Below are 27,993 nucleotides of genomic sequence, written 5' to 3'. Positions count from 1 at the left end.
TTAAAGGAATTCTAACCTGCTGCTGTAGTCTGTGTAGTATTGGTGAGTAAGTAGCAAGTGAGTGTCTTTACAGGTGATGGACACTTCAAAGAATGTCCAAATTTTGTTTAAAACATTCAGAAGAAACCAATGACAGAAGAGACAACGAAAAATATACAATCAGCACTAACATTTTAGTAAAACAACATGAAATAAAATAAATAATATTGATAAATAATAATTATCAATAATAAAACTATAAAACATTTCATATGAGAAGAAAGATGCTCAGACATATGTTAATGAGATAATTAAGGACTAAAAGCCGTGGAGCTCCTCTGTGATCTGACGGAGATGTAACACGTGACCAGCTTTGTCCATGGATGTGTATTGTGTAACTTAAGTTACACAGATTGGTGGTCTCACCTCAGCTGCTAGCTGCCAGTGATACTCAGCTGCTGCTGTCTGTGACGGTGGCAGACTGGCACGTGGCTTCCTGCCACACAGACTTTGAATGTGCTTAACATTGTGAACGGTTCTATTTTAACCCAAACCTTTCAGGAACCTAAACAAGTACTTTTGTTGCCAGAAAGTGTTCCAGCCAGTAAGGAACTTAACTTTGAGCCTCTGTGAGTCTCTGCAGAACATTAAACAGGTTCCGTCCCGACACATCCAGCAATATGATGCATTCACCTCTGCCCAAGGAGATTCATCCCCGTTTGTTGTATGATAGTTGGCAGGATTCTGCAAAAAATGCTCAACTGAGTTTCATGACCCAAGGAAGAAGTGGATCTGGATAAATGTGCAGATCCAGGGTTGTTTTTTTTCCCACTTTCTTAAACATGGTGAGATAGGTGGAGGTATGAGCTCTCCAAGCAGCGCTCTAGTTCAATCTGTTTGAATCAGCCGGTGCTGTGAGTTTGGCAACATGTGCTTTCAGCCATCCAAAAGTTAAGTTATAATGTGTGGTCAGCGGTACGACTTTAAATAACTGCCAACTATCTTTACACCTCTTCTCAACAGTTTGCTTTATTAAAACTGTTTGGTAGATGTCATTAAAGCACTTATTTTTTAAATAAATTCGGCATAGTCCAACATGTGGAATACCTGGGAGCTCACACTCATGCACGTACACACACACACACACACACCCCACAATGATAATTAGAGATGCTCACTCAGCAGGACTCCTCTCTGTCCCATCTGAGCTGTCATGTCTAAACATCTCTTCTTCTCCCTATCGATCACCATCACTCACTCAATCACTTCCCTTCTTTCGTCCTCGCTCTCTTCCATTCTTTTCTGCCCTCTGTCTCTCCTTAATTTCCTCCCTGCAGTATCTCCTCCCTCCCATCTGCTGGTACACCGCTCTGTCCTCCGTCTTCCTCCCCTGTCACCACAGCTCCCTCTCCTCCCTCAGGTCGTCTCTCCACACCTTCCCATCCTTTAAAACAATTTTTTACTTAAAGGAGGTTTTCATCATCAAGGTCATTAGTGTAAATCTTTGCTCTCTCTTCCTTCTGTTTTCTCAGTTTTCCATCTTCCTGAAGCCTCTTCAATTTCTGCCATGCATCTCTAAATGTTTCATTCTCCTGCTCCTGCATTTCTCCAATTAGAAATGACTATATTATTATGTTTCTCCCTTTTGTCCATTTCTGTTAATTAGGATTTATTTCAAAGTCTTTAAGGAGCACCATCACACTTCTGACTTCTCCTGAAATTCATCTTGAGCTGAGCTTTGAGAGTTTGGAAGGAACTGTAGTCAGAGTTCTCAGTATCAAGTTAATTTGGATATTTATCATTTATTTCTCTAATAGTCAGAAAGGCAGTGAATTGCGCTCAGCACCAAGTATCACACACTTCTATATATCAGTTCTTTTAATTTTTCCTGATTATTCCATCTGTTGCTTTTCTGTGATTGTACTGAAAAAAAAACACAAAAAATAACACTATTGGAATAACATCCATAGGCGATTCAGCATCATGTCAGTGTCAATGCTGTCAGTGCAGTGTTGTGCTGTCTATGTCGAGATGCAGACTTTTATACAGGAGACAGACTGTCCCAGTGCTTTCAGTTAATGTTCTAACTATACCCCTAAGATAATGCAGAAACATGACTTGTCGGCATTTAACTAAATCCAAGGTCCATGTTTTTCTGGCATTAAGGTTGTATAAAACTTCCTGAGGATGGTATGGTGTAGACAATAGTGACCTTTAGCCCAGCTGTAAACACGTTCTGCAGGGATGTCACCTGCAGTGATCCCAGTTTACAGCACAACCTCATACCTGACACTGGGAACAAGCACAGAGTTGGAGAAGCAGAAAGAGAGAGGGTGCAAGAAAGATAAGAGCGAGAAAGTAAGGAGAATGGATGGATAGTAAATTTGATCAGATTCGGTCTATTCTATATTTACTCAAGACAACTCTTTGAAGTTATTTAAAGGGCCGAGTGATGCATAAAACAAAATGTGCGCTAAATATCCTCGAAGAATCGAAGCAAAAGTTCAGGAAAGGAAACGAGGTGAGAGGAAAGGGAGGAGTGGGTTCAGGATATGACAGAGAAGAAATAGAAAGGGACAAACTTTCACAACTGACACGGTTGTGTACACTTATCGTTACATCATGTCTTTTTAAAAGGCCAATCTAAGAAAAACTACAGCCACAATAAAGCTGTTCAGCTGCAGCATGGCGTTTGGCTCTATTCAGTCTGTCATGCTCATCCTCTCGCTGCTTCCCTTACTTAAAGTTCAAACACAACTTTAATGAATTGGTCGACTCGCACACGCAGTCTCATCTGGAAACTCATCTGTATCCTCTGTTTCTTGCCTCCTCGGTAATGCGAGACAGATTAGCATGTCGGCAGCACGTCAGCAGCATGTCAACAGCATGTCAGTAGCATGTCGGCAGCATGTCGGCAGCATGTCAGTAGCCTGTCAGTAGCATGTCAGCAGCACGTCAGCAGCACGTCAGCAGCACGTAAGCAGCACGTCTGCAGCACGTCTGCAGCACGTCTGCAGCACGTCAGTAGCTTGTCAGCAGCATGTCAGCAGCATGTCAGCAGCATGTCAGCAGCACGTCTGCAGCACGTCTGCAGCATGTCAGTAGCACATCAGTAGCATGTCTGCAGCATGTCAGTAGCTTGTCAGCAGCATGTCAGCAGCATGTCAGCAGCATGTCAGCAGCACGTCTGCAGCATGTCAGTGGCATGTCAGTAGCATGTCAGCAGCATGTCAGTAGCATGTCAGCATCATGCCTAAACAAGCCTCCGTTGAGGAGTCAGGTCCATAGTAACTACAGTACCAGTCTCCGCTATACGGTAGCTGTTTCCATGGTAATACTCAGCAACGAATGATAATGCTATCGAGGACTGCGGAAATATTTAATGTCACAATATCCTGATGATGACACAGCGCTTCTCGTTAATGATTTGAGTCAACTGTATCTATCATTATGTTGTTATGGGTAATGTTACAAATGAAAAATTGATGGCATATTTTGATGCAGTTGGGAAAACAAATTAGATATATCCCCCAAACACTTTGTACATATTTCACCACTGATGCTTCTTCAACTATTACAGTATTGCAGACATTTGTTGCAGCAAATAAGTGGTACTATGTGTGTGTGTGTGTGTGTGTGTGGGCGTGCGTGTGTGTGTCCAGGTATCTCCTGTACCTCCAGTTGAAGAGAGACATCTACCATGGTCGCCTCCTTTGTCCTTTTGCTGAAGCTGCATATTTGGGAGCCTGCATCATACAGGGTGAGTGTCAAGTTCCGAGGTTTTTCTCACACGATGCACGGGACAACTCAATAACCCAACACAGCTCAATATTTATTTTGCCTTATTTGTTAATTGTTTGCTGATTTAGTTCATTAGGTTGAAAACCTTCAAGACACAAAAAAAACAAGAAGTTATACAATTATGCAAATATATTTCAAACAACTTCAAACCAATAAATAAAGTAAATACGTTTTTTATAGTGTTCATTAATGAATGAATGTAAACACTATTCAAACATCTATATAAAATTGCACAAACAACTGAGTACACTTAAACAAAAAGCCAAAGTTATATGAATGCAGCCTGTATCATTTGTGCTGTGTGCTGCTTGGTTATTATTTTACAATTCGTCAAACAAGACATCCTTACATTCATGACGATAGCAGCACTTCCAGTATTAAATAATCATCCAAATAAAAGTCTTGTTATAGTACCAGTGGCTTCTTTGGTTTTACCATGAGCTGAATCCTCTCTCTCTGCCAAGACTTGAAGGTTTTCCAACTCAAGTCATAATGAGCAGCCTGCACTGGCCTGCAGGTGGTGCATTATGGGACTTGAAGTTTAGAAGGACAAGTCACCAGACCTGTTGTGATCCTACATTTTATAACACAAAACGATGTGTGTGTAGGGATTTGTGTTGAATTGGCGGCACCAGTTTCATGTTGAGTCACAGCGCAGAGCCGTGAATGAACTGCTTTCACATGGATTAAGCAAGGAATTAATTGAGTTGGATCATATCAATGAGACCGTGTGGCTGATACACAGATCACCGAAGTGCTTTGATTAGTTCATATCCCCAGAGAGTTATCTCGACCCTCGGTGTGACAGCAGTGTAACATTGGCTAATTCTGTTTAACAAGGGCAGGTCCCTGTCCCATTTTGTCAGGGTGTTGATTATAGAGCTGGACAATTAATTGAGGATTAGTTTTAATGTTTAATTAAACTTGAGGCAAGTTTTTGATTTAACCTCTATTATGATAATAAGTAATTAAGAGCGGATTTAAGAGTGAAATTAGGACTTTGTGTCTGATACGGAGAGGAAAATGTTTATCTGTTAGTGTTATCAGCCTCAGCTGCTTATTAGTATATTCTGTGGAAATACCATCTATTTAAGCCTAAATTAATTCACATGTTAAAGAAATAGTTTGACATTGTCTCGCCCTGTTCTTTCAGCTGAACTTGGGGATTATGACCCGGAGGAGCACCCGTCAGACTACATCAGTGACTTCAAGCTGTTCCCTAAACAATCCCTCAAACTGGAGAGGAAGATTATGGAAATACATAAGAATGAGCTCAGGTAAGTGTGTGTGTGGTGGGGTGTGTGTGTGAGGTGGGGTTGTGTGTTGCCTGGAGCGGCGTCTTTGTTATCAGTTTACTGTTTGATATTTGTAACCGGCACGGATGCTCGTTCCTGTGATCTGTGCTTTAAAAAAACTGGCTGCAGAGACAATTTTCTAATCTGCAAACAGTAAAGTGCTTTCTGTCACTGAGGCAAAATTGTGTGATTTGTGCACCATCGCATTGCAGAGGGTGTCTCACTTTACATACAGCTGAAAGTGAATAAACACTGAAATGAATTTGCAAATGAATGAGCCTGAATTATTTATTTTACGCCGGGTTTGACTCGCTTATAATACGGGATTTAAATTCAGAATATGAATTCTGATGGAAATCAACCTTGCATGATGGATAGAGTAAAATATGAGCTGAAACATGGATATGGTTGAGGCCACGTGAAACTACCATGACACTGTACACGTCTTTAAACCCTATTTATCTGAATTTAATCCCTAAAATCGATTTATCTATTTTTCACGTTGCAGGGCCTCATTTGAACCATGACTGTTGGCAAAAAAATGCATTACATGAAAAAGGCTGAGCAAAAAAATTATGATAACATGTTTAAATTGACTTATTTAAGATCCAAGGTCATAGGATCACATAATATACAGAAAACATGAAGCCCATAAGTTTGTTTGTGGTATTTCCACCATCGCTGCAGCTAATGAGTGATGATGTGATGTTTGTGACCGTCACACTCACAGCGCCTATAAAACATCAAAGACAAATGCGCTGATTCCCATAGCACAGACCTAGACGCCTCTAAGTGCCCCCCCGCCTGCCCCTGATGGGTCCCACTGACAGGATTAACACCGTGTAGATTAGTATTGGGCTGCAGAGAGTGACCTCAGGTGATACACAAACCGATGTATGAATTGGATTTACATGGTGAATAAGTTAATTCAGTGGATTTATCATTTTCCTCTCTGTGCATATTTGCCGATTATGTGTTTGCACTTTAAATGTGTATTTATACGTCTATAGGAGTAGCAGCGTACATCACTCAGCTGCAGCACTTACTCTAATGAAAGCATCAACACTCCTAACAAAACCAAACATGTAGCCTCCGTTTATATGGCTGCTTCTGCAAAAATGGAAACAGATAATCAGAGGCCTTGCCAAATGTTCTGACTTTAATTAGCTCAATATAAAGATCTCCTGTAAACAACAACAATATCCCTCTCAGACACATTGTGCTGTTCTCTCACTTTATCTACATCTTATTTTCCAGTGTCCCCACCATGCAGACCATGCATTCAGGGTTAAATGGACACCTTTTGGTTGTTTTCACAGAGGGCTGCAAACTGTTTTTTGGCGAAGGGTGATTTCAACAAATTCAAACTTTGCCTATAAATTTGAGTTTTTCAAACTTTAAGGGAGGTGCAGGGATGTTCTCTGTGATTTAATATGGAAATGGAAGATAGTTATTTAGCTTGGCCCACTTATCAACATGAGCAATTGCAGCAGCAGCAGCAGCAGCAGTGGTAGAGATGTCTTAGATTTGCCATGGAGGCAATTAATGAAGGTACACAGATATGGTCCACATATTTTTAGATTCAGTGAGCCTTTCAGAAGATGTCATTTATTTCAGATGTACACTGCAAGTGAACATCCCCAAATCCTCATATTTACGCAGAAAAAGTTCAGAACTCGCCTTGGAATCATCACATTGTTATTTGATCGGTATTTTATTGGCACAGAAACTGATGCCAGCAAATTCTACTTACTTAATTTTTCTAAATGTAGGCAAGAAAAATGTAGCCCGACAAAACTCACTCAATTCATCGAAATATTATATGAATTGTTATATATATATATATATTCATATCATATGAACTTGGGTCCCAGAAACTGATGGATCTATTTCTCTTTTACGGTTCTTCGTTAGTTTGTGCTGCTATTGCATCATCAGTATACTATAACTGTGGTGAAAGGCAATGACCTGAATCCTCTAGTTAGCAAAGACATGTCTGGAAAACATGATCCTGGTCAACCAAAGCAATCAGCAGAGAAAACAAGTCACTTTCAGGAATCAATATTATTGATTGTTCAAAGAAAACCATAGCCGAAACAAGTCTATGTCACTGACTCCATCTTCACAGTGTTAACACAGGAGAGCTGAAGAGTTAAGGTTCATTGGACACTTCACCTTATTTGTCCTTTTTTATACTTTCTCTTGCACTACAGATGGAACAGATTCAATCTAAAAAAAGGGAAACCAATCTTTAATAGTTTCCCTCAGTCAGAGTGAAATAGACATTCTTACTCTCATTAACAGACTCAACTGAGCAAGCTAAGCAGATTAAAACGATATTTAAATTCAGTCTGCTGACGAGGATCCCTGTTATCTGCTACACTGTCATCAGTGTGGCAGTTTTTAATACGACAGATAAAATATTTTTTATCTGGAGCGATGTGACGAGGGGATTTACAGAGAGATGGAGAGAAAAGAAGGGAGATGTACAGATGATTATTCTCTTACTCTGGAGTTGTTGTTTCATTTATCCTCAGTATGTCAAACTGAATATCCTGTGCTGTTTGTTCTGCACCTTGATCTTGATGCTATTTACTGCAAATTATGGGTTTGGAGTTTGGAACAAACAGGTGATTTTGTGTAGGTGCTATTGCCGTGGAGATTGTTGACGGCCCACTTGCTCCCCTGATGTTAAACCCCACCTGTGTCCAATAATACCATTTGCTGCCTCTCACGCTGTGTGTGTGTGTGTGTGTGTGTGTGTGTGTGTGTGTTTGTGTGTATGTGTGTGTATATTTTTAGATTCAGTGAGACTTTCAGAAGATGTCATTTATTTCAGATGTACACTGCAAGTTAACATCCCAAAATCCTCATATTTACACAGAAAAAGTTCAGAACTCGCCTTGGAATCATCACATTGTTATTGGATCAGTATTTTATTGGCTAAGAAACTGATGCCAGCAAATTCTACTTACTTAATTTTTCTAAATGTAGGCAAGAAAAATGTAGCCCGACCAAACTCACTCAATCCACCAAAATATTATATGAATTGTTATATATATATATATATATATATATATATATATATATTCATATCATATGAACTTGGGTCCCAGAAACTGATGGATCTATTTCTCTTTTACGGTTCTTTGTTAGTTTGTGCTGCTATTGCATCATCAGTATACTATAACTGTGGTTTTTGTCTCATGCCGACTCTACAACAGATCAATTAAATAAATATAAAATCATTAGTATACCTGGAGGGCTTACACAGCCACGCACATAGAGAGACATGCACTAACAGTGTCAATGTGGTCATTCATAAATTAATCTTAGTTTTTCGCTCCTCTGTTTCAGGGGCCAGTGTGCTTCGTTTGCAGAGTTGAACATGCTCCAAAGGGCTCACAGCCTGGAGACGTATGGAGTGGACCCTCACCCATGCAAGGTAACGTTAGGCAGGACTTTCCAGTATTTATATTGACAGGGTTTCACCGATTAAAGAGCAAATCCGCCAACCTCTGCCTTGATTTTAGACATGATTTTTGATCATATCTCAGTAACTCACTCAAATTATTGTTGCATTCATGAAGTAGCTTCACTTCCACTTTTGTGTATGACTTGCTAATGAATTGTCTTCCTCTCTGTATATGCAGTATATACAGTATAACTTTATCATATTATAAAGTAATTTATATTTAGATAAAGCAACTGGAGCTCTCATCATGCGATATTAAAAGTTGTGGTTGAAGTTAGTAGTATTACGGTTTATTATAGTTACTAAAACTGTTATAATATTATAATAGATATCTATTGGATGAGCAAATCTACACCTATTTTTCTTTTCATTGTAAATGTTATGTTTTAAAATTTTAGTCTGATAGCCACTATTGAGCAAAATATAATTGTATTGATGAGAGCGTATTTGTTTACATGTGCAAATATTCACCATCGTTGTTTGTGCAGTTGTGTGGAGAATTCTGGCTCAAGTGCAGAGACAACAACACAAATAAACTCACCTGTCATCTTTACCCTTTGCTTTTTTGCTCTTCATTTGCATATTGAACTTAGAAATATGAACATGATTAACTTTCCTGACCGAAGCTTCTCTGCAAAGCTGAGAGGTCACGGTTTTGATGCAGGAAGGGCAATGACCTGAATCCTCTAGTTAGCAAAGACATGTCTGCCAAACATGATCCTGGTCAACCAAAGCAATCAGCAGAGAAAACAAGTCACTTTCAGGAATCAATATTGTTGGTTGTTCAGAGAAAACTGTAGCCGAAACAAGTCTATGTCACTGACTCCATCTTCATAGTGAAATAGACATTCTTACTCTCATGAACAGACGTAACAGAGCAAGCTGAACAGATTAAAACGATATTTAAATTCAGTCTGCTGACGAGGATCCCTGTTATCTGCTACACTGTCATCAGTGGGGCTGTTTTTAATACGACAGATAAAATATTTTTTATCTGGAGGGATGTGACGATGAGGATGAGGGGATTTACAGAGAGATGGAGAGAAAAGAAGGGAGATGTACTGATGATTCTTCTCTTACTCTGGAGTTGTTGTTTCATTTATTCTCAGTATGTCAAACTGAATCTCCTGTGCTGTTTGTTCTGCACCTTGATCTTGATGGTTATGGGTTTGGAGTTTGGAACAAACAGGTGTTGGAACAAACAGGTGATTTTGTGTAGGTGCTATTGCCGTGGAGATTGTTGACGGCCCACTTGCTCCCCTGATGTTAAACCCCACCTGTGTCCAATAATACCATTTGCTGTCTCTCACGCGCTGTGTGTGTGTGTTTTTAGGACTTTACAGGCTCTACAGCGTTTCTCGGGTTCACAGCCACAGGGTTTGTGGTGTTCCAGGGAAACAAGAGGATCCACCTCCTCAAATGGTACAAACGATTGCACAAGTCTGAAATTTAAACCCGTAAGCACGGATATTAAATGTGTTGCCTGTATTAAAGCAAATGGTTACGTACTCTCATCACTTTATTTTAACTGGCATGACAATAATATGTATGAGGTGTGAGATTTGACTTCACTTGTAATTGCAGAAAGGTGTTCTCTTGCATGATTAATAAAATCAGTTCAGTAAACTCCTACAACATACTGTATATCAAAAATCTCAATATACATGTTTAAGCCACTATTTTTAATGGTGGTGGTGGTAAAAGTATGTAATCCTTTACTTAAAGTAGATATATTATGAAAATTCCACTTTTTTAGTGCTTCTACATGTTCATTATGGTATCTGGCATGTCTCCTGTCCCAAAAACTCTGGATAAAAACAACTCCCGCGATTTGTTGTGGTTCCTCTGTGTCAGAAACGATACGCTAGAGTGCGTCGAATGGGATAACGACCGAAATAAATGTCATAGTCACACCATGCCCATGTAGGGAGTCTCGCTACATGGCGAGCTAACGCTAGCCGGGCTCCACAGGCCCGGTTAGCTCACTAAAATGGGCATAATATCTCCCCTTTAAGACAAAGTAACAATACTTCCGGTAACTCACAATTTTTCTAAAGCAAAAGTACATAGGACGAAAAAGTTATTTAAAGTAAAATTGAAGAACTTGTTATGTAGTGTTACCCCCTTTGGAGAACTGTAATGTTATAAATGTTGTACTAGTAGATATTACTTAATTAATGAATGTTTTGGGTCTTTGCAGGGTGGACGTCAGCAAGCTGAAGTTTGAAGGAAAAACTTTTTACGTCATAGGGATCCAAAAAGAGGTGAGTGTTGTGTTCTCCTGCATGTGGAGGGATAAATAAACAAACACAATGTGTCATGTAGTTTCCATCGTCATAATGATGAATTGTGTTTTCTTGTACTGATCTCATCATCATCATCATCATCATCATCGTACTGACCTGTTAGATCCTAAACTTTAACATTTGTAGACTCCATCTGAAAGACCATGACTTTGAATCAACCTGTTTTCATTTGGATCCAGTTTTGTGTTAGTGACCTCCTTCCTTTTCTCCCCCCCCCCCCCTTTCTTAATGCGTGTGATGTTTCATCCTCAGGAAAACGTGCTATGAAACTGTTACTGTTTGTCCCTGTAGTCTGGTGCGCCATCACACACACTGTGTATGTGTGTCGCTGTTTCAGATCTCCTTAACAGGCAGGATTCACTGTAACAGGATGGTGGGTGTGTTACGACTAACCTCCTCATAACTCACACTGTGTGTCAGCTGTGGCCCAAATAAGAGATCCCTCCACTAGAACCATGTTGTTAATGTCATTATACGTGTTTTTGAATTTAAATTTCTCCTGGACACAGGAAAACAAACATGTTAAGAGCAGGTGTCTTGTATTTGGGACACATGTTTCATGTCTATTGTCATCCAGTCTGGAACTGTGGTAGATTCTGAGCAGCTATTAAGATGTATCACGCCTCATACATGTGCGTAAAAGCTAAAAATACTTGAAAATAGTTCCGCCAGTTTGCTCTTTAATCTACCAATTAGCCAATCAATCATCTGATCAGTCAATCATCTGATCAGCCAATCATCTGATCAGCCAATCATCCAATCAGCCAATCGATCTCATGACTCTTCTTTTCAGCAGCTCTTTCATCTCCGCTTAACTTGTCCGTGCGTTGCCCGTTTGTCTGTGTCGCAACTCATGAATGGCTGAAGATGCAGTTTTATCTTTGTGTTTCTGTCTCTTCTCTCTGTGTGTAAACATAGTCATCACTGGTGAGTAAAACACAACTAATAACAGTCATACTTGAATCCTTAATTTGAAGCCTCTCCCTGCAGTCCTGCCCTCTCCTCACCTCCTCCGTGTAGCTGGAGGAAACTTTCTCATCTGTAACTGTTGTTTCATCATCTTTTCATTATTGTGTGTGGTTTTCAATATTTTTCCTGAACATTTTTCTCAGTTCATCCAATCATTTCCTATGATGAGCTATTTATATCGTCATAAAAACTTTGAGTTATTTTCTGTCAAATGATGATTGATATCCCACTCCTGTGTAGCTATTCCCTGCAGCATGGGCCAGAGGTGGGGCAAGAGGGGATCTGCCCCAGTTGAGCTCTGTTTGATCCCTGAAGTCCCTCAATCTGAGTACAAATCATTCTCTGGGGGGCATCAGCCAATACCTTGGGTCTTCCGATGGAGACATCAGCTATTCCCTTGTCCCTCGCCTACAGACTCACAATCAGAATCTTTTTCTAGAAATTACCAGCCCCTTTACAGATAAAATTTGTTCTTACAAACTGTGGCACTTATTTCATGTCTTAAATATCTTTCTAGTAAAGTGTGTCTTCAGTCAGAGCTCCAGTTCCAGAGCCTCAATGAAAGAAACAGTTGTATGTGGAAGTTGGACCCTCGGTGTAAAATGTGTCCCCCTGATTTTAAGTCCTACATCCACCCTTCCCAGCAGCCACATTAAAATCATCTCCACAGCTCTTGTATCAATGAACTATAGATTATGTGAGATTATGATACATAATCTATGTCTCTGTCCATGAGAAACCCGCAGTGATTCCATTACTTTGTGTTGTGTGTATACATGTCTTGTTTCACATCATTCACATCATTTTCTGAGATTCACATCATTTCTGGGAACATTTCTCAGTGTCATAGGTTTTTAATCATTAATTGTTGTGTTGTCTGTTCCACTGTGTGACATGTGTCACTGCATGATTTCACTATTCACCCAAACCTCTGGAACACATTAACTTGACTGTCCCACTTTGAGCTGATGGCAGCTTTTTAATGGCTCCGTTACTGCAACACTGATGAGTCAGCAGTTTATCTCTTTCTCATTTTATTCAGCCTCTGTTTCTTTAATTAGAATATAAAGTTGAATGTTTTTTTTATATCAGGTGATTGAAGATCACTGGCTGCATAGCTGCAAATTTAGATGCTTAATTTGTATTTCTTTAAATGCTCTTTACTCCTGACTAATATTACAGTCCATATAATATATATTTTCATAGTTAAGCATCATAGCACCATCATTAGCATCATGTCTTTGTTTGTGCAGCCAAAGTGGGACGAGAAGCAATTTGTTGATTATATTTTCACAGAGACTTTCTGGTACTCTCACATGCCTGTGACCAAACACACATGGCCACTGCGGCACATGTGTGTAAACCACAACCTACACAATTTATATGAGTGATGTATGACACTGAGGGGGCTGAGCAATACAGCTGACTGAGAGTATTTAGGAACGAGTCACCTATGAACTGAATGGTGAGGTTTTCTTAACAACTTCAAAATCCAAATACCCTGTCCTTTTGAAAATGGAGAATAAGGCGTAGCTGGGTGGTTTTACAGTATCTTGCTCCCATGTTACTGATCTCTTCCTCTCGCTTGGCTCCTCCTCCTCCTCGTTGCTGAGCAGCATCGATCTGGGATCATATTACCAGACTCATAGGACTGGAAACCAGACATTTACAGGAATATATCCCTCCTCCCCCTCCTAATCCATACAGACCTGTGAACTGCTCGCAGGCCATTTTACTGCTGAACGCTCACTATATCTGTCTGGACATCTTGCTAAGCTTATGGCTTTGGGTCTGTGGGTCAGCATTTTGCTCAGCTCCCTCTCATCATGTTCCTCGCTGCTCTTGTCCTCATGCACACGTCTTTTGGTAATCTCATTTCCCTCCCTCACTTTTTGTCCTGTCTCTCCCTCTCTCTGGGTCTTTGTCCTTTTCTGTCTCCAGAAGAAACTGGTGTTGACATTTCACACCTCGACCCCTGCAGCGTGTAAGCACTTATGGAAGTGTGGGGCAGAGAACCAGGCCTTTTACAAGTGAGTTTACACACACGCACACACACATTCATGGGAAACTGGGAGCTGGTCCGAAATTATTCCACTTCAAGATATCCCTGCTACCTGAAATTATAAATATTTGAACATATAATATGTAACGTTGGCCACTAGTTGTCGCTCATTCAAAACAATAACAAAATACCTAGTTTGATGACTCTGTGAAGCAGTGTGGGATCCAGGGAGTTGTCCTCTTGGGTCGCTTGTTTCCCCTGTCCATTAGCGCTTCCCTGGGAGAGCTGTGGTGGTAGAACGCTCAGTAAAAACTGTAATGAATCATCATGATCCATCAGTGACCAAAACAAACAGTGGAAGAAAGAAACACACAACTGGCTCACAGGCTAACTTGCTAACAGTGTGCGTTTACATCCTTAGAAGTAAATCCACTGGTAAATGGATATGATGCTACTAAATAGTGACCAGAATTAAACGTCTCTTTAACTTGAATAAAATCTGGGTGTGAACACTGTTGGAAACATTTGAATGATGTACGTCAACAAAATATGCGACATAGGTCTTGTTGTTTTCAAACATTTTAATAAAGAATTGTCACATATTATATCAAATGGCACTGATCTATTTCAATGTATTTATTTTGAATGCGTTTCTCTGGGTTAGGTTTAATATGCTCTCCTTTCTGTTCCTCTTTTATCCGATACTACTCTTTTAAACACATTTCACTGACACTCTGTGGCACTGACACAACATGTTGTTGTCCTTCACCGGGAAGCAGCTGATTGCTGCGAGGCCATCACACTGATCTGCAGATACTATGACACTGCTGCTGCTTCAGGAATGGAAACAAGCTTGGGGTGGTGGCGAGAGTGTGAGGATGGAGATGAAACTCTACTTTAGTCTTTAGCCACAGGGCACACTAGGTTGGGAGCCAAGATAATGACCCTGAACTGCTTTTCCTCGGTCAGGGTTTAGTGAGTTTAGTTTATTGCTCTTGCTGTAGTCACAGAGTCACAATCACAATGCTTCTGTAGTTGCAAGATACAAATTCCAAAAAGAAGAAGAACTTCCACCCTGGTCAAAAGTGAGGATGAGGTGTGAAGAAGATGTGGAGTCAGAAGAAGTCAGATTTAATGTGGAGATGTTGTGCTGACGTGATCTTGATTCTGTTCCTTCCCCAGGCAGTTCATCAGCACAAAGGGTCACCTCACCATTTCTATATATTATATATTTTTCCCAAACCATTGTTTCATAGAGTCTGTTCAACATTTCTCTCTTTTTTAATATGATTATGTTTAAAAAAATCTATCCATTAGATTTTCCTTTTCTACTTTTGCTGAATCGTATTTCATCTGTGGAAATGGACCAATTTCCTCTTTGATCATCTTGATGAAATATATGAACGTTAAACAAAAAATGTTTGAACGATCTTACAAGAGGAAGACATATTGATGAAATAATAAAAGCCTAGTGATAACAGCCTGTGCCTGTATAACCCTGGATGTCGACCTCTTAACGACAGCAGCTCGTGTGTCTCTGAGAGGCGCACAGAGGAGGAGGGAATGTTGTCTCGGATGTCAGACAAGCATCGGAGCCCTATAATCAAATTAGAGTGAATAGAGTTTGTAAATGGCAGTCAAGCAGAGCTTGGACAACATGCTGCTTCGTTGTTTCTCGCACACACACTAAGCAAAGCAGTGTGTGCGTGGGTGGGTCAGTGTGTGTAAACTCACTTTGTAAAATGTCTGGTTGTCTGGCACCATCTCTTATATATCTCATAAATAATCCTGAATAAAATATTAAGGTTTGACCTACAGAATTAACTTTAAATTTGAATACCTTCCCTGTTGGCCTTTGAAGAAGCTACTCTGTCCAATTTAAGTCACTGTTGCTACATAACCTGAAAGATGAAGTTGAGAGTGTTGTGCTACGAGTTTATCAATAAATCAAACTTGTGTCTTAGATGATTTATGATAGTGAAACTCTTTTCTTTTTGTGTCTTCCTCCCTCTCTCTGACAGGTGTGCAAAGTCGAGTCAGATAAAGACAGTTACCAGCAGCAACATCTTCTTCAAAGGAAGTAGGTTCAGATACAGGTGAGTCAGAAATCTGACAGTTTAAAGAAAGTAATAAATGTAATTGAAGAGAGTTAGAAGTTTGTGTGATAAAAGAAAGAAAGAAAGAAAAAGAGGTATGGCATGAGAGATAGTTAAGCTGGAATTAAACAAATGACAGCAGAGGGAGACACTGCATATAGAGAATACAACTCTCAAAAGGTAATTCAATAATTAAATAGTTAAATATATTTTTCAGAAAAAGATGGTTTCTGAGTTGTGTTCTCTTTTTTAATTAAATTATCAATGCTATAAAAGTGTGATAAAACGTCATGATTGATTATGACTTTGGACGATGGGAGGACGTGGACACAGATCGTCCATCTTTACATACAGTTGAAGAAAGTCACCGCCAACACACTAATGAGCCAGAACACGGCTGCTTGGTCAGACTCAGAACAATCAGACTGGTGGCGCCTCTGACAGGAGCCCGTCCGCTCAGTAGAAACAGATCGTTCTCATTATGAACAACAGCAAAACCAATAACAAATCCCATGTTACTGTTTTCTGACAGTAACCACTGCCCTTATCTGTTGGCCAAATTCTCTTTGACACACTTGTCTCCAACGTTCACAGTTCAAAAATTGCAGATATAACAATAACAAATGAAATGGGAATTTTATATGAAATTTCTAAATATCCTTAGGAATTCCAGTACATTTAAACACAGACTGTTATAAACCTTTTCAACCTGTCTACAGGCCCTGAACCAAAAGTAGGACTGTTAGACGACTGTTTCTTTTATTGACTTTGTTTTTTGTTGTGTTAGTTGCTTCATGTTCTTTAATGTATTTTTTGTATCTTGTAAAACCTTAAAAGATTAGATTTTGGTGGTTGAAGGTCAAAGGTCAAGGTCACCATAACCTCAGAAAGAACTTCTTTTTAACCTTGTGAATCCCAAAATCTCAAGTACGCCCAGAGGGATTTTCTTCAAATTTGAAAAAAGTGCTTAACAGGACTCACAAATTACCTCATTAGAACTTGCTGCTCAAGGGTCAAGGTCACTGTGACCTTGCAAAACTAATAAAATATCATTCTTTCTCCCTTTTAGTGGAAGAGTTGCCAAAGAGGTGATTGAAGCTAGTTCTAAGATTAAGAGAGAGCCGCCTGCAGTCCGCAGGTAAGATGAAAATCTTTCACACACACAGAGCTACGGGGTTGCATAAACATCATCGTCCCTTCATTTAGCTGGAGTTCACAATGACAGCTTGAAATTGGCAACAACTGTAGTCAGTGTTGCTGATGTTTGTGTTTTCAGAGCCCAGTTTGGTCAGAGTCGAAGTTTTAACTCATTGAGCCATAAAAACCTCATCATGAACATGGAACCTCTGGTACCTGCACTGCCCTCCCCTAACGAATACGAAGAGACAGCCCCAGACAATGGTAAGATATCGCTTACACTACAAACAGACACACACACACACACAAGCCAAAACACACCCATTTCCCCCCTGCTACAGACCTTTTGAAAGTCTCATGTGGTCTGCCTTGTGTATGTTTGAAGAAGCACATGCTCAGCACTCAGACAGAGGGCGTTAATTGAGCAGCTGACGCTCCCATCCCTCCATCAGTCTTGTCTCCCTGGAGACACCAATCACAGCATGCTAAAAATACCCCTCCCATGATCCTCTCCAAGGATACCACCATGTCCGTGTGTGCCTTTGTCTGATAATGAGTGTGTGTTACAGAGGAAGACCAACTGTGTGACATCAGGGAAACAGAGCCCACAGACCCAGATTGTGTTTTCATTAAGGAAAAGTCGATTAGGAGTTACTGTGTTTGTTCGGCTCCGAGCGGTCTGTCTCTGTTTACGCCCCCGTGTGCAGATTTGTGCGCACACAAGCATTTGTTCGTTAGTTTTCCTTTGAATGTGTGTTTGCGAGCATTCAGTGGTTGCATCAGTCTGTGGTGGCATCATAAAAGAGTAAATCAAGAACATCCAATACAATTTAACTCTGTGTGTTTGTTTTATGTGTGTATATGTATAAACACACTTCACCTCCTTTTTTTTCAAACTTTAGCATTATTTTAGTACTTTATCACATTTTTATCTTAAATTTAATCACAACATTTAGAATTAATCTAACTTTTTTTGAACTGAGGAACTATTATCCCCTCAGGAAATATGTATGAAGTAATGTAATTACATTCGCATAACACAGTTTGGATGTTAAACAATGCAACTTCGCAAGAGCAATCAATAGAGTCATATTTATTTTACTTTCGTGGGATAAATATTTTCCTTTTCATCATATAAAACAGAACAATAATGCCTTTTCTTATTTGTTATCATATTATCACGTTATTTAAATATTTTTTAAAGAGCTTCCATAAGTGTTTCTAGGAAAGAACTATGCATTTAATTTGGCTAAAAATATTTGTGTGTGTGTGAAAATAAAGCTCAAAGTAAACATTGATTTTTCATTGATTTATAACTGAATTGTATGTTGGTCAGTGAACAAATTTACACATTTTTGCAAGTTGAATCGAGCACAAAACTGTTTGAGCTACCCCTGCGACTGATCAGAATAATCAATTAAGTGTATCAGTTTAACAATTCACAATATTTTTCACATAATTAAGCAAATATTGTATTGACTACCTATGAATATTGTTCAATAATATTGTTAGTTTTGATATTTTGAAGCTGCAAAATGAAGCATTAGTACCAGAAGCTGAGTTCAGGATGTCGCCGCTGTGGGGAATTTAATAATGTGTAGTTGCTGATGGTGGGTCAGTTTTCTATCAGCTGAGAGGCCAGAAAAAGAGGAAGAGATGTTTATTTTCTCTTGGAGGTGACATGGCTGCAACGTTCCAGGAGAAACCCAGTGAAGCAGCTCAGAATAGTTGGTATTTTAAGGGTTTTTCCTCAGGACTCCTCCTTCCCACAGCAGATTTATGTTGACCAAGAGATACTCACAACACTGGGGGCTTCCCTCGTGACATTTTTTGCATGTTATTGTAATTCTCTGTTGCTTTTTCTCCTCCGTTATTAAGCCTTACATCGTGACCTATTATCTGATCGAAGCCTAAATCCTGTTGTTAAACAGCAGAAAGCAGGAAGGGCATAGCAGACGGTGAGGTTACCCAAGATGGTGAATGGAGAGGAGAGGGGAAATAAATGGAGAGAAAATGAAAAGGGAGAAAGCGGAGTTTGGGGCTGGGAGAATGAAAAAAGGCCAGGAAGGTTGTTCCCTGCAGATGTAGGATGCACAGAAGGGAGGACTGTGTGTGCACTAAAAAATAACAGGAGGAATCGTAGGTGACTTTATGTAAGGTCATATCACAGAGGAGACTTTTTTAAATAGAGGTGGAAAAATGACAAGAAGAAGTTTATATACGAGTATAGATAATGAATAACTGCACTTATTAACAATCGTGCTTTCAGTTGTGTTAATCCACCAAAAGAATCAGTATCAGAAAATGGTGTGGGAACAAAACACATAAATAAAGTATTCATAGCTAAAGTAAGATATGTTCGTCAGGAAGTGATACAATTACTGACAGAATAAGGTGAAGTCAACCACAAGGGGTGGGGTTGCCTTTTATCACCTTTTTGACTGGTGTTAAATAATTCTCTTAGGATCATTTCATTTCAAAATCTATGTTTAGCCCAAAGCATGCAGGAAAGCTGCTGTGCTTTTACAAGTCCTGAGTAGTGTTTTAAGATTCTCCCCTGAGCCACACATCACTGAGTTAGAGTCGCCTGTGGCCACTGCCTGTAAAGCCTTGTAAAACTTTAAACTCAGTCAAATTTCCATCATCTAGACTTTGGCTGATGATAGATATAATTTATACTTATTGTGTAAAATGAACTTTATCTCCACCTATAGAAAGCCTGTTCTCCACTGTCGTCTCCTCTCTTCATTCCATTTGTCCCTGGCTTCCACACACAACAGGACATGTCCCTTTGTCTTTCACCTACACAGAGTCCTTCCTCTCCTCTTACCTAACCCCTTCCGCTCTCCTTCACTCCATCCTTCACCCTCATGCCTCACCTCCCTCCAGTCTCACAAATTCGACCCAGACCGTGCCAGCCATGCACAATACAATCATGGCATTGTGCCATCGCTCTGCTCAAACTGTTGATGGACCTCTTTTCTCACGTCTTTTCTGGCAGAATTTACGGGCCACCCCCTTCACCTTCCTTCTCTCTGTCTCTCTCTCTCCGTCTTTCCCCCGTCTCCCTTCATCCCATTTAAAGGAAAATCAATCCAGTCTTGACTCGGGGTCAAAGAGCTGCAGCGCTGAGCATATCGGCTGTCTCAGTTAGTTAGCTTGCGCGGGGCAGGAGGCAGTCATCTTGTGAAGGGCCTCATGCATCACTGACAGGATCCGGGCTGAGTAATGACACCAGATTCAATTTGAAAATGCCTTGTTTGTCATCGCATCTCCTGCAACTCTAGGTTGTATGCCACTTGATTTAATAAATTCATATTTTAGTTGTTAATTAATGTAGAAAATACCAAAAGTCTGAGAAGCACACTCACCTCTCATTTGCCTGATCATATAATGTAGGATTTAAACTTCTCTCTGAAGCTCTTCTTTTAATTTCTTACACAAATGCCCACATTACTTTGTGTGTCTACAATTGAGTTCAACTCCTTGAATGCTTTTAAGAAAGATAATTCAAAAATGTATGTTGTTATCCTCTTTAGAATCACTTACACCCCTCCAATTAATATGGCCTTTAGTACCATTGAGCATTTTTGCCTGTAGAGGGGGACGGACGAGACAACAGCATAAAGTCAAACACACAGACTAATGCAGGAAGGCTGGTGCAAGGACTTTGGGATAAAGTGTTCTCAAGATGGCTGAGGTTCCCCCGTCTATATTCAGAGCACTAATCTCAGCCATTAGAGGGGAAACAGGAAGCTGACCCAAGGTTTATGCCGACCTTGCTCTGTTTGTACAGCCTGTCCCTCTCCATCTACCTACACACACACACACACACACACTCACACACACAAACAGGGTTCTAACTTTTGTTCAGGTCTCACATTGGACATTGTCCACATTCCTACCATCACCTAGAAGAACACTTGGGCCGTATATCCTATCACAGTCCACACTCGTCTCTCTGTGATCACAAGTTAACTTCCGTGTATTTGAATTGAAGAATTTTGTGTGTATAGAATGAAAGAGAAACAAGTTTGTCCGATAGGATGAAAGACGAAGATATAGACAATGTCGCGTGAAGGAACAGCAAGTGATCCCCATCCCGTCCCGGGCCTGTGCCTCTGTACTCAGAGTTAGATTAGTTGCCCCGGACCACCTGGTTATATATAGATACTACAGCTTTGGATCTGATCCTCCTCTAATGCCCCTCCACTCTTTGTTAAATCACTGACATTCACATGAGGGCCCACCATGTCTGTTCATCAGAGAGAGAGAGAGAGAGAGAGAGAGAGAGAAAGAGAGAGAGAGAGAGAGAGAGAGAGAGAGAGAGAGAGAGAGAGAGAGAGAGAGTGTGTGAGTGTGTGTGTCTGGTGTCCATCTCTCACCATCTCTCTGGGAGTGCATGTGTGTTCATACCCTTCCCAGCCTCAGAGCTCAGCTGGCAGTCCGGTCATTCAGGGTGTGGGGGTCTTGCCGCAGACAGCTGGTCCAAGTTGTATCATCGGACTGAACGATGGAGCTTTTCGAGCCCAGAAACAGAAGCGATGTTGGAGGCGGCCTCATGCAGAGCAGTTTGGAGTCCAACATAGGGGACGCTTGTAGCTGTAGGATGCAGGGCAGGGTGGGCGGGCTCGGGCTGGACGTGACCTCTGAGGGTCTCGAGCGTGAGGAGATGGAGGAGGGACAGGCCGGGCCTCTTGAAGTATTTCATCCAGGGGAGGCTGCAGAGGAGCAGGCCTCATCGATAGTGGTGGCAGAGGCCTTGAGGTGCCAGGTGAAGATAACAACGCGGCGTAGCCTGCATCTTCGTATAGCCAATCACACGGCAAGGGATGTTTATGTACGTCTCGTGGGGTCAGCGGGACGTATCAGCGGAACCTGCACGGGATGTCAGAGAAACACACTGGAACAGAGTAAGATGCAAGGCAGAGACACATCAAGATATACAGTTCAAAGTAATTTATGGTCAAATACAGCATCTTTTCTGCCGGCTGCTCAACTACATTGGTACAGAGGATTATTTTGGTTGCTCAGGCACATAACACATGAACACTAGACTTCCTTAAGTGATGCAGCATTAAACATGTATTTCTCAAAGTAAATGCATGATCAAATTTTGAGCTCATTCAGCCCAGTAGATGTTCTGTTATGGCAACCGACTGGTAAGTGTGATCTGTCAAACATCCATTGAGACTCTCTAGAGACCTCTCCAGTGTGTGTGTGTGTGTGTCTGTGTGTGTGTGTGTAGGCCACATATATCACAAAAGGTGGACAATAGATTTATGGTGAAACAACAGGCTGATTGATTGTGAGGTAATTCAAGTTTTTTAGTGGAAGATCTGGATTGAGTTTGAATGGAGCATCAAAGGGGGGGGAGGGGGGGTCAGTTAGATTCATGAATTGTTCCTTGGGAAAAACAATCCATCTCCCAAGTCGTGATTTTAAAGAAAACGATTAGAAATTTAAAAAAATCCTGGATGTGTCCATTGATCCACATCCACACCAGAAGTTAAGAGATTCTTCCCTGACCCATATAGCATCCTCCCATCGTTTTTGCTCAATCTTGCTTGTTATCGCACACAAACATTTTATACTACAGTTAATCCTTTGGCCAATTTTACGAAGCGAAATTTAAGACTAAAGCCTGATTTTAATAATTCATCATACTCTCTTGTAGATTAAATTTCAACATCGTTGATAATTTAGGATTGGTAACAGCACATCTAGTACTGGAATTGGAATTATAGATTTTTGGAAATATGAGGACATCAAGGGGCTGGTTCTTGACTGACTGGCCTCGTTTCACAGTCCCCTCGTCGCCACCAGGCTGAAGTGTCCTTGAGTCTGACACTGAATCTTCATCGGGTTTAAGAGCGATGCTTCACAGCTGATCCTGTTCCCTCACTTAACGCTGTGCAGGGAGGCCACATTCAGGAGGGTTTTCTATTGTAGTAAGAGGTCTGCATAAGAGATTAAAGTCTGCAGTTACAGTGAGACATCTTCGTTATGTAAAATCCGCCTTAACATGGATTACACGATGTCATTTAATATTATGGCACTTATCAATACAGCAGAGGAAAAGTGGTTAAAAACAAAATAAGACAAGGTGCTGAAAAGAAACAACAGGGTTTTAAAATAAAAAGAATAAAACGATGACTATTCTCGCACGCTTCTTTCAGCCGTTCAAATATAAATATCCTTTGTAGGTGTCTGGGTGTTAATGATGAGGTTGCATGGCAAAGATAAATAGGTCTGTCAACACTTGCATAACAGGGGAAAACCCAGATTCTGTCTGTGCATGAGTGTTTGTCTGCGCATGTGTGAATTGTGGCAATGCAGAGATTGTGCTTTTATAGTGTGAATCATCTCTAAGTAGAGGCTTGTATCGGAGGTGACAGGACAGAAAGCAGACAGTAGGCGTTTATAAATGGGAAAAGAGCAAAAGTAGCTATGGTGGAAGTTATGATTATTTCCCCACCACGTTCTGATTAAAAGGGCAAACTGAATATATCTAAAGTTCTTCATCCGCCTCATACATTTGCTTTTAAATTGCAGGTCAGTTCAGGGTGAATTATCTTTGAATTATCACAGATCACTTGCACACCACACATATCATAATCTTTCTTCCTGGGTGCCATAATCACGCAGGGGCGCATCATTTTGTGGGCGACTTGATTTGTATGATTTCCATTTAATAAATCTGTATTTTGTTCAAGTTCACATTTGAGCAACTGTGAGAAAATAAATTATGATAAATTCAGACAGTTGCTGCCCAAGTCTGCTGTAATATTTAACTTTATATATATTTCACCCGCCTCTCTTCTATTTATCTTGCTCCTCTCATTTTTCATCTGCACCTTCTTCCTCAACTTTAATACCCGCCTCTTTCTCTCCGGAGTCCACTCGCTTCTTGGGCTTTTTGCTGACTCTGTTGCCATGGTAGTTGTCACCACCACTTTTTCTTTTTTCATTCCTCTCAACTTGTGTTTGAATCCGTTGGCCATGGTAACCGATTTGTGTGTTTGACCTTGATTTCTCTAACGCTAAAACAATTCGAAGAGGATCGTCAAACATTTTCTTACCAGTACATTTTTTTTACTTAAAAATTTGTTAGAAAGAGTACGGCTGGTTTGGTTCATGCATGTCAAGGCAATGGCAATAGATTTATTATTATGCATATACCGTAGACTCTATGCATAGGAATACGTATGTTGAATATTAACAATGTCTTTGTCTTGCTGGCATGTATGTGTGTGTGTGTGTGTGTGTGTGTGTGTGTGTGTGTGTGTGTGTGTGTGTGTGTGTGTTTGTGTGTGTGTACGTGATCGCGAGATAAGAGAGGTGTCGACAAGCTGAGTCATACGTCAGTGGACATTTAGCCCCCAGCTCCCACTTAATCTATAGCAGGAAGACAGCTGGTTTTATTTTTAACCTTCACACATACACACGCACACGCACACTGACACACACACACACACACACACACACACACACACACACACACACACACACACAAACACAAACACTTACACTGGCTGTGGCAGTTCGATCCCAGGCTTCCCCATCTGCATGCTGAAGTGTGCTTGGGCAAGATACTGAATTGCCCCTCATAGAAAAAAGGGCTGCCCATAGATGCACTCTATGAATGGGTGTGTGAATGGGTGAATGGCAATAAACTGTACTAAGTGCTTTGACTGGTCATCAAAACTAGAAAAGTGCGTTATAAATACAGACCGTTTACCATTTAGAGACATAACAACATTTTCAGATTCATTGTGCGCACTGAGGCGTCAATGCTGTCTTAGAAACATCCACAAGTCTGTGCCTCAACGTGAGGGTTGAGTGTTTACACAGAAAAAAAATGATTATACATGTTTCATTCTTCCAGCCATTGTTATCTGTGGGTCATTAACCAGTAGAAGAGCGCCATCATGTGCCTGTGTTGGTTCAATTGCAGCGTAACGTTGTCCTTGAAGGCTGTTCAAATAAGTCTATACAACTAAACTGCAACAGCAATTGTGACATGTGATTCATGTATTATATTAAACATAATAAGAATATATTACTGACATGCCTATGTAAAATGTTCGCCCTGGGCACATGGACACTGTTGTCCCTCACTGGTCCTCACAACCATTCAAGAAATGTCCCAAAAAATTGTTGATAATGTGCGGCTTGCTTTGTGAAGGTTGTAGAAAAATATGTTTCTATTTTTTCATCAGAAAAAAACATTTTACTTAACGCTTGTTCATTTTTATGATTTAAAGGTCCACTAGGTAAGATTATGCTGAAAGGGATCTATCAGCAGAAATGTAATATAAAATAATCCTTGTGATGTTTTCACTAGTGTGTTTCATCTAAATCGTTCAAATTGTTGTTTCTCTACCCTAGAATGAGTCCTTTATGTTTAATACTTTATATTTACATCGGGAGCAGTTCCTCTCTACGGAGTTTGTCCAAACTGGATAAATGAAACACCCTTTGAGATTTTATAACAACTGAATGTTTCCAAAAGTTCTAATCAGCTGCAACATACAACTTCACCACTAGATGTCACTAGATTATCCACACTAAACCTTTAACATTACTTTAAAAATGTACTATTGAAAAAAGTTAAATTTATCATCTTTGATTCAAACTTTTACATCTTGTTTAATAAAATAAAATGGGGAGGGGGTAAGTCCTTATGTACTGTAAAATTATTACGTAGTGAACCACCAACATTGATAGTGTGATCGTATGTATCACACATGAAACTGGGACACATTATTTACTTTATAACTTTTTACCTTTACTAACTTGAATATGACATCCTTACCATGTAGTCAATACGTGTGAAAAAGATAGATTGTTAAAAAGTCACTCAGTACTATTTCATGGAATTTTTCCCTCTATAAATACCCAGGAAACAGTTTAATTCAGTGTAAGTTGATGTTAAAGCCGGTTAAAACCCTCATGTAAAACATGTATTCCTTCCTCTGTCTCTTGTCTTCCTCTCTCACCAGGTGTTGTTGCTGTGAAGGACTCTGTTCCCTTGTCTCCTCTCAAACCTTCAGCTGTATCCACAGTCACAGAGCAACAAGGGACCGAAGGAGGAAACTCTGCTTTGAGCACTGACCTGCAGCCTCCCCGTGTTTCCATGGAAACCTCCACTCTCCGACCTCAGACGCCCAAAGCTGAAGATGAGGCGCAGGAAGACGACGGGGCCGGTGGCCCCCTGACCATCTCTGAGCTGGTCTACAGGTACATAGTTTATTCATAAGAACGCTCAACAATCATTCTTTCAGAGGCCTTGAGTAGGTTCATTCCTACTGATAATGTATTTATTAAAAATGTGAAATTGTTTCCTCTCCAGCCCCTGTGCCAGCATGCTGTCCACCCCTGTAGATGACAGCCAGGGAGGCGTCGACCTGCTCTTCTCCTCCCCGGTCCAGAGCCCCGCCAGGATGCTGAGGGAGCTCCATGCTGACCCTGACATCCAGGCCCAGCTGGAGGCCGAGAGGGAGCGAGACCGGGTCTACGAACGCACCCGGCTGGCTACTAGGAGCCGAATGGGAGGCGTCCTGACCAGCAGCCTGCGCCTGCTCTCGTCCAACGAGAGAGTCAATGCCTGTGTGCTGAGCGTGGCCCGCTTCGTGGCCGTGGTTATGGGCGTCCTGCTGGTCACTGTGCCCACACTGCTGTTACTGCTGGAGTCTGACATCGACGTATCGTTCCTCCACGAGATCCGCCAGACGCCAGAGTTCGATCAGTTTCACTACGAGTATTACTGCCCGTTCCGGCGCTGGATCCTGTGTAAGATCAGCATGGCCATGGAGAACCTGTGGTCAGACTGAGGAGGGAGAGAAAGAGAATGAGGAGGAAAGTGAGAGGTCACTGTGGGGGAATCACACGCACCCAAATGTCTGTCTTAACTTTGAATTTAATCTTATTTTCAGTCTTAACAACTGGTGCCTCATGAAACACAAGTCTGCCAATGGTGTTAAATGATTTCAACCATCCAATCTATTTCAGGAGCAGGTGGAATACATCACCGATGACAACTCCACAAAATTACATATTTTATATTTATTTGAAAAAGGGCCTCGTATGGAAACATTGACAGTAATGAAGTAGCCCTCTGGATTCTCTCATCAGATTGATGTGTTTCACCTCTTTGGCAGCATAGGCTAATTACTGTCTTACAGAAAAGAGAGGTAAGATTTCTATCACAGGATCTAATTACTTGTTAAGATGGACACTTGGCAGTGATGAGATAAAAAAATACTGTTAGCGCTCAAGGAAGAACTTGTGGAAGTGAGAGATGAATGAATTTAGAAATAAGAGGGAGGTAATGAACAGAGAAAACATCAAAACAAGAGGGAAAGTCAGTTGGTTTGGGTTTCACTAGAAGATTGAATGGTCTGTTCACTCCTGATGCTGACAAATTGATGCAAGAGACATTTTTGGTAAATATTACAACCGTTCTGATTGGTTCTCGTCCTCAGAGCAGAGCGTCCTGTCAGTCATGACGGAGTGAGTGGGAACAGAGAGCGACCAAGAGATTATTGATCTGTCACTGGATGAAACAATAGCCACCGTCAGAGGTACATTATATAATATATATATATTTAAAACAAAGCAGAATATTGATGATTAATACCAATCTTAAATAAGTTGTTTTTAAATGTTTTGTACATTTTTATGTGATCCAGATCTTTCAGGAATTTTTCAGTCAGAGGATCTACTTTGAGTTTATTTTGAAATTAAGAGTTTAAATAAGATGACAAAAAAAAGCTAATTTATTTAGGTTTATGGGGTTGTAAGGAAATTTAAGCTATTTTTTCAGACTACGGTCAATGTTTGTTGGCTCAGTAGCACCCTGGGTTTTTTCCTACAGAGGCTATAGCACAAATCTTTTACACCGAACACAGATTGCAACTGTTTCAGATTA

General features: G+C 40.6%; 1 protein-coding gene across 2 annotated transcripts in view; it reads left to right on the top strand.

The window, feature by feature from the left end:
• frmd3 (FERM domain containing 3) overlaps positions 1-27,750 on the top strand; it is a 46,435-nt gene extending 18,685 nt beyond the window's left edge. Inside the window, exons 5-16 of one of the 2 annotated variants that reach the window (XM_062381780.1) lie at positions 3,642-3,739; positions 4,934-5,057; positions 8,433-8,520; positions 9,884-9,972; positions 10,751-10,814; positions 13,767-13,855; positions 15,849-15,923; positions 16,993-17,061; positions 17,200-17,324; positions 26,066-26,118; positions 26,185-26,303; positions 26,416-27,750. In XM_062381780.1, the coding sequence (XP_062237764.1) occupies positions 3,642-3,739; positions 4,934-5,057; positions 8,433-8,520; positions 9,884-9,972; positions 10,751-10,814; positions 13,767-13,855; positions 15,849-15,923; positions 16,993-17,061; positions 17,200-17,324; positions 26,066-26,118; positions 26,185-26,303; positions 26,416-26,896 (1,474 nt within the window). In that variant the 3' untranslated portion in view covers positions 26,897-27,750. Of the gene's footprint in view, positions 1-3,641; positions 3,740-4,933; positions 5,058-8,432; positions 8,521-9,883; positions 9,973-10,750; positions 10,815-13,766; positions 13,856-15,848; positions 15,924-16,992; positions 17,062-17,199; positions 17,325-26,065; positions 26,304-26,415 lie in introns of both variants that reach the window. The other variant, XM_062381779.1, reaches the window with a different exon arrangement.
• The last annotated feature ends 243 nt before the right edge of the window (positions 27,751-27,993 follow it).

The sequence above is a fragment of the Platichthys flesus genome, chromosome 3 (genome assembly GCF_949316205.1).
Source record: "Platichthys flesus chromosome 3, fPlaFle2.1, whole genome shotgun sequence".
NCBI lineage: Eukaryota > Metazoa > Chordata > Actinopteri > Pleuronectiformes > Pleuronectidae > Platichthys > Platichthys flesus.
This window is presented reverse-complemented; position numbering and strand designations above follow the sequence as displayed.